At 40.0% G+C, this 17,670-nt stretch overlaps 1 protein-coding gene across 3 annotated transcripts in view; it reads right to left on the minus strand.

Moving 5' to 3' along the window:
- The window catches only part of LOC124796266 (F-actin-monooxygenase Mical), a 554,406-nt gene that overhangs the window by 46,559 nt on the left and 490,177 nt on the right, over positions 1-17,670 (minus strand). For all 3 annotated transcript variants that reach the window (XM_047260379.1, XM_047260378.1, XM_047260377.1), the window contains 2 exons: positions 5,934-6,108; positions 360-504 (listed from right to left, as the gene is read on the minus strand). In XM_047260379.1, the coding sequence (XP_047116335.1) occupies positions 360-504; positions 5,934-6,108 (320 nt within the window). The remainder of the gene's footprint in view (positions 1-359; positions 505-5,933; positions 6,109-17,670) is intronic.

The following is a 17,670-nucleotide window of genomic DNA, read 5'->3' on the forward strand; positions in this document are numbered from 1 at the left end:
CGCAGTCTGTATATGTGTAGATCAATGTCCCATAACGTTTGTCACCTCAGTGTATAATGTATGAGGGCTTGTTTAAATTCCCACAAAATGCAGGAAACAATGACTCAGAAACAAAACTAAAAGGATTCTGTTATAGATCAGCCTGAAATTAATATGCTTTGTGTAAACAAACCACACAATTTAGTAATAATGATTCTTCTATGGCCTTTTCACCTGAAAGGCCATTGAATACCCACAACATGTCCTGTGTTCTAATATATTTCAATTCTAATGTATGAGATACAAATATTAGTGTACGAGATGTTAGTATTAAAGGTTATCATTTTGCTCTTAATGAAGATTTAACTGAATCAGCTAACCTCTTTTGCTGTGCCTGCCTTGACATACGTTGCTGCATGCGTGTGTGGCGTCGGCTCAGACTGCCTGTTGATAAGGTTCCTTCATGACTTGGGGTGGACAAAATTGTTGCGCGAGATTCTTCATCCACTTCAGAGCAACTCTCTTCTATGAAAATAAATAATAATAATAATAATAATAATGAATCTATCAACACATACACAACTATTTATGCTCAGAAATCTCATTACATTTAATTATGAATAAGCTTCTTTTTTTTTTTTTTTTTTAAATATGACCTTGCTATGAGTTTACAGTCTGCAGCAGTGAGATACTTGGTAATGTATACAGTTTGTAAATTATACAAATGTTTAGAGCATACAAAGAAACAAAAGAGAATACATAATTTACAAGACAACACTGATCACATGTCATGTCATATACCATATATCAGCTCGGCTGAAATCACTGCACAGCTTTTTATATTGGTATGACTGCCAACCAGCTGACTACCAGGGTGAATGGCCACTGCCCACTGTGGCCAAAAGCAAAGTGGACAGCACTGGGGCACAACACGCAGCTGAACATATCTTGCACGTTTTCAATGGTTGCTTCACAACCCAGGTTATCTGGATCCTTCTCTCAACCATCAGCTTCTCTGAACTGCACAAATAGGAGTTATTCTTACTACACATTTTCCACTCCCAAAATCATGCTGGCCTGAACCTAAGGTAATCTACTGTCACTCCACCCAACAGTTCGTATTACCTCCTCCCCACTTACATCCCCCACCACCATTGTGCTCCTTTCTCTGACACACACACACACACACACACACACACACACACACACACACACACACACACACACACACACACACACACACAGTCTCGCAGCACTGTCCTCCTCCTCCTCCCCCCCCCCCCCCCCCCATGTTATCCCTCCTCCTTTCTCACTCCACTTAAGATTGCTGCTTCTGTTTGACATGATACCACTGCATTCTGACTGCAGCAGCCAGAGAGAACAGTCATGTATGTGTGAGGTGTGCTTGTTTGCATGAATGTGTGTGTTATTTTTTTCTGAAGAAGGCTTTGGCCTGAAACACAGTGTGTAACACACTTTTCATTGTGCCTGTCTGCAACTCAAAGTGTCATTTTCAGTGAGTAGCAATCTATCCTTTTCATAATTTTGTTGATATTCCAACTTGGACTTTTCAATACATGGATAAGTGGAAACATGACATGAAAGGACTGAGAAATGAAAGACTACCAAGGAATATCCTGAACTAAAACCTGAAAGGAAGGAATGACATTGGCTGACCAAGAAAATGGTGAGCATACCTGAAAGGATTGAGAGACATAGGTCAACCAAGGAAACAGTGAGCATAAATTTTAAGACATAACAGGCAAATGCCTAATTGCTGTATCCTAGATGCTGATGACAATCTTAGTATAATGTAAGCTTTCACAGTCGGTATTGTCTTCACTTAAAACTTCTGGGCCGATAGGCCATGGTCGAAGTATAAAACTCTCCCCTGACGTTTCATCTCCGACTGCGGGAGACATCCTCGGAGGTACAGCGGCAAACTGCGAAGAGAACTCAAGGAAGAGCTGATTATATAGGCAGTACAGAGTGTGCCACTGTCGATCCCGTAGTGTTGGCTATGAGATTGTCTCTGGTAATGCCAACATTCTCGATTGAAAGTAATCGATCATCACGCTTGCGGTGCAATGCTGATATCCAAATATTATCCAGTTTAACACCTTTGTCTTTCCTATTAAAATGATTATGGTGTTTATCAATCTCGTTAGCATCTCTATACATGCGTGCATAATAATGCGAGGGGTTTGATATGACGCTCGTCTCGCTGAATTTTATTTCATAATCACCTTCCTGGCAAACATGTTCCGCTACGGCTGATTTATCCATGTGACCCAGGCAGCAATTCCTCTTATGTTCAAGAAGACGGGTGTTCACACTTCTCTTTGTGGTACCGATATAAACCTGTCCACAACTACAAGGAATTTTATATACCCCCGGTGTAGCCAAAGGGTGTCGTGCATCTTTTGCCGATCTTAAATATTCTTTTATCTTCCTGGTGGGTCTGAAAATAGTTTCCACCCCATACTTGCTTAAAACTTTCCCAATGCGATCTGTGAACTTACTAATCAACGGAAGAAAAACTTTTCTCTTGAGCGACTTTTGTTCATCGTTGCTCCTGATTCTCTGCATAGAGCGAAGTGCTCGATCTATATCCTTGCTAGAATAGCCATTCTTCACGAAAGTTGACCGTAGATGTTCAATCTCGTCTATTAAATAAACAGGTTCACAAATTTTGTACGCCCTGTCTACTAAGGTTTTCATTACACCTTTTTTTTTTGTCTAGGGTGGTGGTTTGAATCTTTATGTAGATAACGATCAGTATGTGTGGCCTTTCTATACACCTTAAGGCCCAACGTTCTGTCCCATCATTTAATCACAGACATATCCAGGAAATTCAATTGCCCATTCCTTTCCGTCTCCATAGTAAATTGGATTTTTGGATTAATGCTGTTTAAATGTGTCAGGAAGGCATCCAACTCCTCTGCTCTGTGTGCCCATACTACGAACGTGTCATCGACATAGCGATACCATCTGGCTGGTCTCTTACTGGCAGTCTGCAACGCCTGTTGTTCAAAAGTCTCCATAAATAAGTTAGCCACAGCAGAACTAAGAGGACTGCCTATAGCCACCCCGTCAATCTGTTCATAAAAGTTATTATCGTACTGAAAGTAGGTTGTGGTGAGGCAGTGTCAGAATAATGCCAAAATATTGGTACAAAAAATATCTGCTATGCATAAGATAGATTCGTCTACCAGAATCATGGTAAATAATGACACAATATCAAAACTGATGAAGATATCATCCAGGCCCACGCTCGTTTCCTTTAACTTGTCAATGAAATGAGCTGAATTTTTAATACGACTGTCCATTGTATCAACATAAGGTTGCAGCACTGAGGCAAAGTGTCTAGCTAACTCGTGTGTTGGTCCACCTATAGCGCTGACAATTGGCCTCAACGGAATCTCAGGTTTATGCACTCCGGATATGCCATAAAGTCTTTTGTTTTACAAAGCAGCTTCTTATCGTCGAAGGCGAATGAAGACGCTTTCACCAGTCGATTGGTCATTCTTAAAATCTTGATACTCTGATCTTTCTGGAGTTTTTTGTAATTGGAGGGAACCAAAATATCATTGATTTTTCCATGATAGTTCTCACTGTTCAGTATGACGGTGGCATTACCCTTATCTGCATTAAGAACAATAATGTTTTTATCTGCATTTATATCCCTCAGCACCTTCCTTTGTGCCTGCGACAAATTACTGTTAGGTGGCTTACATGTACGTAAAATCCTAACCGTTTCCATCCTAATTGCGTCAGCGGACTGCTGTGGCAGCTGCCGGATACCTGCCTCAATATTTTCTACGATATCCTCTGTGGGTACGTTTTGGGGCGTCACAGCAAAATTGCCCCCTTTCGCTAGTACAGAAATTTCAACATTTGATAAATCTTTATCAGACAGGTTAATAACAGTACGAGAATTGTCCTCAACTGAACCTCCTGAAATGTTGTTCTGTAAGTTATTGAACTTCTTCTTCTTCTGTCTATTTGCTGATATTTCTGCACTAACTCCCATAATTTTGAATGTTAGACTGTCAATCTAATTCCCATCGCCACATTGCATAGTTTTACTAAGAACTAAGTGGAGATGAAAAAGCTTACTGCTGGTTTTCGGTAGTGCTCGCCGCGTCTGATGAATCCTCTCACATAGCATCGCAGATTCCACATGGTTGTAAATACGATCAGCCTGAGCCGAGCGAAACATCCCCTTCACCTTCAGAAATTTCGGAATCCGTCCCTGCAGTGTAACAAGGAGGTGAGGGTACACAGTAGTTGTGCTTTCTTCTTGTTCATACCTTCAAGTCATCGAACCGATGCAGACATTTCCTTCCCGTAAAGGCGTTTGATCATACAATGTAAGCTTTCACGGCCGGTATTGTCTTCACTTAAAACTTCCGGGCTGATAGGCCGTGGTCGAAGTATAAAACTCTCCCCTGACGTACAGTGGCAAACTGCGAAGAGAACTCGAGGAAGCGCTGATTATATAGGCAGTACAGAGGGTGCCACTGTCGATCCTGTGGTGTCGGCTATGAGATCATCTCTGATAATGCCAACATTCTCGAATGAAAGTAATCGATCGTCACACTTGCGGTGCATGTTCCGCTACGGCCGATTTATCCGTGTGACCCAGGCGGCAATTCCTCTTATGTTCAAGAAGATGGGTGTTCACACTTCTCTTTGTGGTACCAATATAAACCTGTCCACAACTACAAGCATTTGGGAGGACGATGGTTCAATCCCGCGTCCAGCCATCCTGATTTAGGTTTTCCGTGATTTCCCTACATCGCTCCAGGCAAATGCCGGGATGGTTCCTCTGAAAGGGCATGGCCGACTTCCTTCCCAATCCTTCCCTAATCTGATGAGACCGATGACCACGCTGTCTGGTCTCCTTCCCCAAACCAACCAACCTACTACAAGGAATTTTATATACCCCCGGTGCAGCCAAAGGGTGTCGTGCATCTTTTGCCAATCTTAAATATGTGTATGCTGTACTGTAGTGTTCCTGTTGATATGGGTGAAGAGAATGGAGTAGGTGAAATTTAGTGCTTGTGCAAAGGGGCCATCCAGCTTAACTTCTACAGTTGAATAATAGATCACCATCAACAGCGATCACCATCAACAGTGTCACATACCTTTAAACTGTGACACATAGCACAGATGTTAGAAACTTAATCCGGAAACTTGGTGTATAATGTAGAATCCAGGTATTTTTCTCCCTCCCCTTAACAGCAAAAAACTGCAGTGAATATTCCTTCCAACACAACGATTTGAGCCAGTTATCAGCAAATTTAGTGTCACTGGGTGAGTATGCATTAGCAACCTCAATTACAGAGGCTTTGGATGAGAAATAGCCATTTTCAATAGCAGTTTAAATTAAAAGGGACATCTGAGAACATAACACCTATAAAATTTTGTGGAATTTATTTTACCTGTAATTACCAGAAAAACCTGGTTAGTAGTTATTAGCCTAAGGCAAAAAATTGTAATAATGTGTTTCACACTATTTTTATTCCATACTGACTTTTGCCCACACTAAAGCTTGGCTATGGTGAAATGAATTTCACTTACTGGCTCCTCAAATAGAGCAGCATACCAATGCGAATGAAAACAGTAATATGGAGATTTGAAAACTACAAAGTAGTGTTTTAGAGAATATCTATGTTATGAAATAGACAAGAACAACTGACTGCTTAGCATCTTTTTCAGACATATGAAAAACAGATTTAAGCAGTCACATAACAATTAATAAAATGATGACACTCAATTTCATCAGAAACTATTTGTCAAACGAAGAAATAAAACTAAGCACAGCCTTGTCACTAACCATTTCCACATAATTGTCACGAAAATGGTTGATAAATCAAAAGACTACTGCCATACTGTAGTAAGCTTACCACTAGTTGCACTAATATTGTAAAAACAAATCAAATACTCACCTGATGCCCTGTGAGCAGCAGCATTCTTCAAGTAGTTCAGAGGAGGTGGTGGTATGGGTGGAGGCGTATCATCGTATAAAACTCCATATCTTTTTTCGTTATCTTTTACACTATCAGCAGTTTTGATCCTATAGACATCTGATGATTGGGCATGTTTGTTTGGTGATTCCCTATCCTATTAAAAAGGATGAAAAACAGATATCAGGAAGCGACAATTATTTAATTTTCAATGTGGAAAGTGAGTAACCTCAATCCTTCTGCTACAACAAGGAATTACTATGAAGTACAGCTGAAATGAAATTCTGGAAGATATTATATTAGGCAAGAAACTGATTTCTCTTCTAATAAATAAACAATCAATAATAAAAACATAATCTTATCCCATAATTAAATATAAACATATATTTGGGGCATAGACTCCCCACATCTCACAATTTGTGTGATGTTGTTTATTGAGCAGTCCTGCCCACGGAAAAAAAATCTACCAAATTACATAGCAGTTTCCTATTACCAAATTTTTCTATTGGTTATAGTAAAGTTATACAAAAGAAATTTTCATTTAATAAACTGTACTACTACTTGGTCAGAGTTTGTAATATCTATGTAAGTACAAAGGGAAAGAAAGGTTGAAGATAATACTATAAAAACAGCAAGGACCCAGCTTGCATTGCATTGCATTGCCACTCAAAAAGAGAAATGACTTGTGTTTAAATTCCATTTATTGAAGTGTTTTGGATACATATTTCGCCCCCACCCCTCCCCCCACACACTCCCTGCCACCCCAATGTCGCACATATATGGATAAATCTGAAGGTTTTCCGACGTGTGAGCAGGTCACATACAGCTGTCTACGTGAAAAACATGGATTTGCCAAATTTAGTCCACACATTTGTAGTGACTGTCCCAGAAACTGCAGACACTTCAATTCAAATGACATACATTGCAATCACTGGGAAGCATGGCAACAGCACATCTTGTCCCACAAATTTTATTTTAAAATTGTAGCTACAATGATATTGTTTATAATATCTTTCATTCAAAGCCTGGTAGCATTCCAAAGCAGTTGTGGATTTACAGTTCAGTAAAGAATGACAGGCCTGCTAATTTTCAGTGTTAATATGTGAGGCAGCACGCCTGACAAATCTACTGAATTCACATGAATTTGGGGATAATTGACACCTTGGTCATGATTATTACAGTGTCAATGAACTGATACATTGTTGCTTCACCTGGTATTTCTTTTAAAATGCTGAAATTTATGGTACTGATACTGTCGTTTTTGGATGCTAACACAGCATATCCACTGAACAACTGCTAAGTTTGGTATTTGTATGTGAAATCCAGGAAAACTTTGTAAATCAATTCATCTGTGATTTGTGTGATTTTACAGAATTTTGTTGAAAATGTGATACACCATGTGGATTCATCGACTGCCGATTTCCTATTCTCAGTAACCAAAAACAGCTTTGTGGAACATTCAATGTACGCATCATGTTGTAGTTGTACAGACATTGGTCTTCAAAGTTAATGTCTGTAAATGTCATCATTAAGTGAGTTTTCATCAGCGGCTGCTGAAGAGAGTACAATTAGCAGAATTTGTCAAAAATCACCAGACCATAAAATGAGTGCACTACTGAAAGGCTGCTCCTTTTCTCTCAAAATTCCAATGCTTTATTGTGCACCATACTACTCTATCTAATACAATGAGTTAAAATGATCGGAGTATTATTGTACAACAGATCAAATTCTCGGGTGCGATCAAATTCTCAGGTGCGCATATAAATTTTTAAACTTGGCACAGATTCCAAAAATCAACTGTGGCTTGTACCAGGTGTCACAGTCAAAGGGAGCACAGAGTGCGCCAGTGGTGCAGAAGGTAGAACACTGCCCCTAACACATTTCCACACTGAACCAAGTTGTAATCATGGAGTATAAATGGCACAGTATGACTGCATCCATTACATCACTCTGCAAGTCTGGCAATACACAGCCATAAAGTGTAACTTCCAATCCCAGCTGCTCTATGATGTCCTAAACGAAAGTGTGAAGGCAAGGGGAACTGACAATAATTGAGACACCATGGTGTGGACAAGTCCAGTGACACTTATAGATAATGAGGGCAAATGATCACATCACCAGCTGCAATGATGTTATGTCCAGCTTAAATATCCCTGTTTCAGAAGCCTCAATCTCAGTGTCTGGTCATTCTGGCTGCATCTCTGATTCCAACAGAATTTTAATATTACTAGGAGCATGATAAGTTGGTTGGCAAATTGTGACATGCTGCCTGCTACATGAGTAAAGACTTCACCTCCGAGACTGTGGCCAGCTGGCTGTGATGGGACTTCACAGCTGCAAGCTGCCATTGTTGTTGGGTTAACTCCATGACTGAGGTAAGATGTGGGCTTTCCCCCTTCCCAAATGACTAGAAACTACCACTTTCAACCTGAGTACAACATCCCTGGTTGTACACTGTGTAGTTGATTTTGAGTTTTGAGCATCCGCCTTCATGACATCAGTCATCCTTGATATGCTGTTGGCACACACCTTAGTTCACCACCATCAGAGAGGACAATATATACTGTAAAATCCAAACTAGGCCATATAAATGATGACTTTGAGCATATGACAGCTACCCTTCCCAGCTTCTGAGCTCAGTCTCCTGCACCTGTAGCATAATCACCTTACCTGCTCAGCTGCCACGGCCACTAAAAATCCTGTCTTGAGGAGTGACAGCTACAATGGTAGTCAGAAACAGGCCTCACATTGGTGTGGCTACAACTGGCATCAGGAATGGCTGACCACTGCCACAGCTAGTTTCTGATGTCATTGTCATTACCACAGCAGCTTCGCTTATCTTGCAGTCAATGCTTTGCGCAGTGCAGGGCTGAGACTGAAAAGCATTTTGTTTAGTTTGTAACTTGAAATTTTGTATGTATAATTCATTGGCCATGGTGGCTCATTGTGGCATTCATTTTAATCTGAGGGTAACTCTTGTGCAGCTGTGTGAACCTCCCAACCTGTATGGTTTTAAGGGTACTTGTCTGAGTCACATTTGACGTCTACCAGGTGTACATTAAACATTCTTCCTGGGCAAGAGTTGCCGTGCACAAAGGCTGTGCTTACCCAAAAGTTTCAGTTGGGAACAGTACTCACTTCTTTAGGGAGAAGATGAATATGTTAATGTGTTACTGCAGAAGCATAATGAGTTCACTGAATCATTCTCAAATAGGTTCTCAAAGTTCAACATCCAAATGTACGAGCTAATGCAGAATGAGGAAGTCAATATGGCGCTATGCCAAGAAGCCGAGAATAGTGATCTCAATGTATTTCATACTGAAATGTCAAGGAGGGTTAGGGTGGAGAATCCTTCTGATTTGGCTGCAGCTATTTGGATCACCACACAGTTGGAAGAAACATATATATATCATCTAGGTGTCTTGGTGGCTGCCTTGTGTTTGCTTCAGAAATTAAATGTCACACATATGTATGTGAGGGCCATTTCCAACAACAATGTCATCAGCCAGAGTGCTATGAATGTGGACAAGTGGGTCATAAAGCACTGAAGTGCAGGAGTAAGAAATGGGAAATTTGTTATCAACAAAAAGAGTTCATTAAATGTGAACACAAATTTATCAGCCTTCTGAAAACGCTCCAAATACACTGTAGTATTGCACAAGTAGATGCAGAAACAGAATCCTGGTTGTGGAGTTTCATTGGTGGCAAAGAACATGGGTTTTAATAGATACAGGGGCACTGTATCAGTTGTTGCACAACACATTCTGGGTAAAAAGAGAGTAGGGTCACTGCGTTACAAGTTACATGGTGTTTGTGATAATGATATAAATTCATTGGGGAGCAACACTGCTCTAGTTTAGCACTGGAGCTAAGATTTTCTCTGAGCATATGGAGGCGTTGCCACGTGTTGGTGAAGGGTATTCTGTGATTCTCCGCTTTGATTTCCTTACTAATCATAATATTATCTATCTTTCATGGCATACAGATGATCTTAGAGGGACTTTGTTCCCACTTGGTGATACGGCCACAAGTGAGGCAATGTCGCAAGGTGCACTGATCATGAAGGAATTGGCATCTGCACTGCATACACATGATAAAGATGGGTTCCCATGGTAACATAACAGGAACAGCGAAACTGACTTGGGTCTCTGTGGGTACGGATTTACTACAGGAGAAAGTAACAAGCATTTGGGTTCTGTGCACTGTTTTGTATGCAGAAGTGTAGCACACACATAGAACATGAATGATGAACGTATGGTTCTGGTTAGGCTAGAAAATTTTGGTAAGGACGACGCAAGTCTACCAGCCACTGAACTCTGAAGTGTTGTTTCCAAGCAACAGGATGTGTTATTGACCAGTCACCACAGGATATGGGGACTAAATTTCAAGGTGTGGAAAGTTAGGAAAGAGATTCGTAGACTACAAGGCACAGTCAAGGAGTTATGTAAGGAGGTATGGAAAGAAACTATTTTCTTGGAAATTAGTAATGATTATCAAGAATTAGAACTGCCTTATGGGAAGCTAAAAGCATAGCTGATGCAAATCACAGTACAACAGTCACCTGTACACATACAGAGGAGATGGATCAATGCAGGAGCAGCTTGTTAAAAACCTGTTTTGGACAAAAAATGAATATGCTGTGGGAACTGAATACGACAATAGGTTAGGTGCAAGAAGCAGTAGGGGACACTAAGACCACAGTAGGGTGAAATATGACACAACTAACAAATCTGGGGCAAAATGCATTGGAAAATACTGAAGTTACATGAGAGAGTGCTACAGAACTCATGGAGTGTGTGCATAATATGGTAGCAACAGCAGATAACAACTTGGCAATGATTCAGAAATGATTGAGCACAATGGATGAAAAGATGACTATCACAAGATGGTTAAGGACACTGATAGACAGAATTGATGAGGCAAGATTTCAAGAAGAAAGAATGCAACCAGCAGTTCACCATGCAGTACTTGGACAACTAAGTTCAGAATTGATGTCACTGCAAAAATTTTTGGAAGGGTTATGGCAAGCACAGAAGGGCTTCCTAACAGAGTTTCCGCATTTAGTTAACACAAGGAAATTTACCAGTAGTACTGTTGGAGAGGAGGCAGATAAAGGAAGACTGCTTATATGTATTTGATTCCTGGTAGTAGGTAGAATTGTGGGTTATCAGTGTCACACCAATCATCTGTGCCCAATGAAATGGAAAATCATGAATACATGAGTGGCAACTACAGACTAAAGAAGTATTGGTGATTTTGGAATGACGAGATGCACATACTTTTATGACATCAGAGCAGGTGTGAGAGTGTAGAGCTGGAAGTATTACCATTTGTCCAAACACAATAGTTTGAACAGACACACGGTCACGCAAAGTTTAGTTGTTCAAGGGTGAACTCGATGCAGTGCAATGCCACAGGAAGTAAATTTTCAGGAAGTAGATACCCACTGAATTTACTCATCTTTGTGCCACAGACGGTGATCATCAACTGTTAAAAGGATGGAAAACCTAGGAGCATGGAAAGGATGGTACTTCAGAACAGTGGTATCTTGATCAGTGGCTTGACTTGTAATGGATCAGGGCCTAACTATCATTTACCTGCAACCATCATGGGTATGGGGATGACCACAATCAAGTTAGTGACACTAATGTTGTACTGGCTAGAAAACCTTTGGATATTCTACCTACACAAAATATAATCAGAAAGATTAGATTTTTTTTTTAGGTGGAATGACACTTTGAATCCAAAAACCCTACTCTCGATATGTGCACAAATTGCACCAGAAAAGGGGTGTATTACTGCGGAAGAGACATTGAAACATATCCAACATTTTCAGGAAAAACAGCATTCTACTACTAGCACAGCTGTGTTTCTATCTTATATAAGCTACCTATGCTCGAGGTGCAAACCTGCCACTCCTCCTACTTTTGCACCAGCTCCCTGCAGAATGGCTCAACACCATAACTAAGGAGTAGGAACTGAAACCAATTGGATCGATGTCTGTAATTAGATTATAGTACGTAGAATGAGAACTATCTTGCCTACATTAGAGAGTTAAACATAGATTCACACGGGAAGTAGTGAACTCACTCTCCTGAGTTTTAACTAAGATAGTACAGCACAAACCAGAATTCCCTTAATCAATGTAAAATGGAAGTAACTGTAGGGTGATGATAAAATAAAATTCAGGACGAATTTTTTGAGGATGGGTGTATTGTTGCACAGCAGATCCAATACCAGCTGTTCAAACAAATTTGTAAAAGTGGTGCAGAGAGCAGAGAAACAGGTCCAGCTCATACCTCGTGTCACAATCAGCATCTGGAGCAACAGAGTGCAAATGTGGCAGAAGGCAGGGCACTGTTCATAACATGTTGTCACACCAAGTGGAGTCTTAATCAAGGAGTACAAATGGCTCAGTATGACAACAGCCAATATGTAATTTGCAAACCTTGCAATACAGAGCCACAACATGTAACATCTGAGACCAGCTGCTCTACGGTATCCTAGCACTAACAGAAAGTGTGAAGGCAAGGGGAACTGACAATAATTGAGACACCATCTTGGGGACACATCCACTGACACCTCCAGATAATGAGGGCAAATGAATGCATCATCAGCTGCAATGATGTTCTATCCAATTTAAATACCCCCGTTTCAATAGCCCCAGTCTCAGTGTCTGGTCATTCCATCTGCATCTCTGATTCCGATTGAATGGTGAATCATAATGTGCTGCTTGCTGCTTTAGTGAAAACCGTAGCTATCCAGCTGCAGTGAGACTTTGCTGCCGTAGGCTGCCACTGCTGTTTGATTACATCCATGACTAATAGAAGATGTGGACTAGCCTGGGCCATTACATGGTGAATGGCCATAACAAGTTACTGTAAACTACTTTCTTCAACTTGCTGGGCGAGGTATCCACGTACCGCCTCCCTGGTTGTATGTGGCACCATCTCCTGCTCTGTTGTCAATCTGAGACCTGGGCTTCTGCTTTCATGACACCCACTGTCTTTGTATGGTGTTCACACACCTAAGTGCACGCCCATCTTCAAGTGCACTGAGGGAATCATACAAGTTGCTGGCGAGTCACAGCAGGCTTGTGCCTACACATTCCTGATTCAGCTATCCGAATGACATTGCTGTTGGCTCCTGACCTGTAAAACGCCAGCATGTCCCACATTCTTTGTCACACTCAAGTGTGTGATTCAGCACACCTTCCGCTGTGCCATAGAAGACATTCTGTACTGTAAAATCACCAGAAATAACTATGTTCCTAGACAATGTTGTTCAACTGACACCTTTGGGCATGTGACAGCTACCTTTGCCAGCTCCTGAGCTCAGCCTCCTACACATTTAGCGCCACCACTTCATCTGCTCAGCCTCCACGCCCAAGAGGTGACTGCTAGAGTACTTTACCTATTAAACAATTTTTGCTGATATTACATGTTGGTGTCTTTGTGATTTGCATATTCAACAGCATTTTCTGTGCTGAATGCACTTTCTGGCCACAATGCAAAAGAGTTACCACAATTCCATAGGATGCAATTACCAGTGAAAAGCTTTTTGTGATCATATTATAGGCAAAATGAGAACAGTTTTTCCTGTGTCTATAGGCACATCCAGGAAATATAGTTTGCAGCTTTGGCTTGCAACTACATACATACCATATGCTATGTGCTGTTCTGGAACTAATTTTGAAATATTTGTTTCAGCAAATGTACCCAATTTGGTGACATCAAAGCATATTTCCATTAGCAAACCATTATCAAAAGATAATCTGCAGATTGATTCAGTGCAGCCATATCCATTTATACAGGTGCTTTGTTAGCAACTGCCAAATATATGCCCTCAATCAAAATCACCACCTAATTTTATACCTGTGGTGTGAATTTAATGCCTGGATTGTCACTCACAGCACACAAAAAATGCAGAATGTTGTTACTCGTGTAGTGTTTTTATTTTTCTCCAGGATCTTTTGGCTTACATGGAAAGCACATAGTCAATACAATTGCAAATAATGCGTGAATTTGTTGTGGTTGAGCCATATTAGATGCACCATCTCGACATTGACGTATGAATTGTCTGTTTTCAAGAGTGAACACCATTTTTTCATACTTTAAAAGTGATGAATTTGTCCCCCATCTCCAGTTTATTTTTGACAATAGCGTGGATATCCATCATTGCCTGTGATAGTTTCAGCAAGTATTTCCCATCAGATATGCATGGTGAATTGTTGTTGAGTAAGCTACACGGACCACGAATCACGTTTTTGGTGATAACTTCAAGTATGCCTCAATCAGTGTCAGCATCTGGTGTTTCTGCTGACATTACTGGATAAATCTGATGTAGTGTGTCTTTTTCAATCAACAAAATCAAAATGTGTGCATGTAGCAATCCTCTCTTTTGCTATTTGATATGAAAAGTATAAGGAACAGTCTAATGAAAATGACACACATGTGGAAAAAAGTAAGTAAACTGTTTGTTATTTCAAAAGTAATTGCTGTAACTGTTAATATATTTATCCCACTGTGAGACAAGATGGTCAATTTCTTTGTGGAAAAATTTTTGCAGCTGCTTACAGAATGACGATTGTATACAGGCGTGCACATGAAGCAACAGGTGGGCCAACTTGCATGACTATGCTGCCAAAGTTGCACTGGGAAGCCCTTACATATCCTCCATAAAGCCCCTGTCTCTCTCTCCATGAGATTTCCATATTTTTGGAGTCCTGAAGGAAGATGTTAGTGGCCATCAGTTTCAGATGAAGAGGTGCATACCAGGATACAGTCACAATTCTGTAGGCAACCATAAACCTTTTGCCATGAAGGCACTGACTATCTTGTCTCTAAGCAGGATAAATGTGTTAACAGTTGTAGTGATACCTTTGGAAATAATAAACAGTTTACTCACTTTTTTTCAATTTGTCATTTTCATTTGAGTGCCCATTATCACTCACAGCACTGACTTATTCATTCCCTCACCACTTTGTGGATTTCTCAGTTTGATGCTGAGATGTTATCCATCTTCTTCTTGTCAAAAGAAAATCAGATATTGCAGTCTATTGTTTCAGTGGCGAGTTTCTAAGACTCGCTGAACATCACCATTTCATTAATTGTTTGGTGCACTGTACTCTTGTGTTAGTGTCATCAGGTGACATTTAGTGAAGGGCAGTTCTGAACAGTCAAACTAATTTGGTGTGTTGATTGAATAAAGTTTTGTAATGCAGTTATGATTTTTCATTTACTGTCTGTATTGAATTGACAGTGTTCATAAAGTTGTTCCGATTTGGTGTGTTGATCAAATAAAGTTTATAATGCCACTATAATTTTTCATTTATTGCCTGTATTGGATTGACAGTGTTCATCAAGTTGTTCATGTTTCCCACGAAATAAATGTGAAGTAATTTGTGATCAATATTCGACAGTGGTATTAATGACCCTACACAATGATAAATTTGCGCTTGCGCTTCTAATGTTGACACATAATTCTTGCACACAATATTTTTTTTAACCAAACAATGTCCTTTAAAAACATGAAGTTTCCTTGTGTATGTTTGCCAAGAAATGGTTTGATTAGTTTCTGGCACCTGATACCAATACTGATAATGGTTCAGATAATTAAAGAATTTCTTGCAATTTCATTTTTCCTCCCATCCAGTATACTCCAGATGTTTCATGCTTACACTGGACATTACTGCAATGCACACAAAATTCATCCACTTTTGCAATGACCAAACTAAGATGAAGACTGTAATCATAATAAGCATTTTAATGAAATGCACCCAGATGTAAATCAGTGCACAGCATTTGTGCAGATTGAGCAGTGGGTACTTGAGCAGTTCACAGTCTTGTTTCCCAATATTTGTTTCAGTTGAACAGGCTTGAGCAGTGCATAATTGAATGGTTTCCAGTCTTACATGTAATTCCTTGTCTGTTTCTAAAGCTCGTGCTGCCTTTTTTTCCATGTGTGTAAATTGGCCAGTCACTTGTTTGGGCAGCATAACTGATTTGACAGCAACAATAGGGCTTTGTGTTGACTATTAAAAATTCATTTGGAAAAAGAATAAAGCACATGTGAAATCTTTTTTCTGATGTATGACATCCTCTATGCGAGATGACAATAACACAATGGTAATGGTGGTTTGGTAGTTATCACAGCATCAACAGAACAGTGCATATTGTGATGCTAAAAAATAGGCTACAACAAAGTACCAACATGTGCAAATTTGAAATCTTTACATACTATGTTTTTGATGGAATACACAATATCCTGGGATATACTATTTCTGATTATTGTATAAAAAATATTGGTATTTTTTATGTTTAAATGATACAGATTTTGCAATGCATGCCCATTTGCTGGTCAAGTGGCTACGGTTTAAGGAAACTTCTCAAGGATTGGATCATTTTCTTTTATACATATATTTGATTTTGCTGGAAATAGCCGACAAGTTTCACAAAATTTCTTTGTATGCAAAATGCATCCCTCACGGAATATGACTGTCAACCACAGTTTAAAATTTACAATTTCTCATTATGCTGTAACGGTTTTGATAATTTCTTGTTTATAGTCATTATAATATTATTAATATTGTTGCAAGACCAAAGGTATTCACAAGGAAATTTATGTTGTATAGCATGTCTACACACAGTTCAACTTTTTTTGCAAAATCACCATGGAAGGTGACTCGGTGGCACTGGGTTAGCATTCATTACGAGCGTTCAAATCTTGTCCAATTATTAATATTTTGGTTTTCCATCATTTCCATAATTCACTTCTATAGAGTGACAGGATGATCCCATTGAAACAGCTGTGGCCAATTTTTTTTGCCTGTTTGATTTTAGCTTTAGCTCCATCTCGGATGATTTTCTCATCCATAGAAAATTGAACACCAGGACTTCCCATTAAAATGCTACACTCTCTTGAGTGATGCATACACAGTTATGTCTAACAAATAAAATACTGGTGGTCTGGAGAACACACTACAACAGCTAAAGGAATAAGACAAATGGATAAACAAAGCATCTTTCAACAATTTCTGCATTAATAAATCATAACAATCAATTTAATATAGAAATTAGTCTCCTCAAAACACTGTGTGTCAATGAGTATTTTTTATGAATGGGTATGTGTGTGCTAATATACTGAAGAGCCAAAGAAACTGGCACACCTGCCCAACATTGTGTAGGGTCTCCGCAAACACGCAAAAGTGCCGCAACACGATGTGGTAAGGCATCCCAGATATGCTCAATAATGTTCATGTCTGAGGAGTTTGGTGGCCAGCGGGAGTGTTTAAACTCAGAAGAGTGTTCCTGGAGCCACTCTGGATGTGTGAAGTGTCACACTGTCCTGCTAAAATTGCCCAAATCCGGCGGAATGCCAAATGGACATGAATGGATGCAGGTGATCAGACAGGATGCTTACATACGTGTCACCTGTCATAGTCATATCTAGACATATCAGGGATCCCACATCACTCCAACTGCACATGCCCCACACCATTATAGAGCCTCTAATCAGCTTGAACAGTACCCTGCTGACATGCAGGGTCCATGGATTCATGAGGTCTCCATATCCGTACACATCCATCCGCTCGATGCAATTTGAAATGAGACTCGTTCAACCAGGCAACATGTTTGCAGTCATCGACAGCCCAATGTTGGTGCTGATGGGCCCACGTGAGGCATAAAGTGTTGTGTCGTGCATTCATAAAGGGTACATG

Source organism: Schistocerca piceifrons, chromosome 4 (assembly GCF_021461385.2).
Source record: "Schistocerca piceifrons isolate TAMUIC-IGC-003096 chromosome 4, iqSchPice1.1, whole genome shotgun sequence".
NCBI lineage: Eukaryota > Metazoa > Arthropoda > Insecta > Orthoptera > Acrididae > Schistocerca > Schistocerca piceifrons.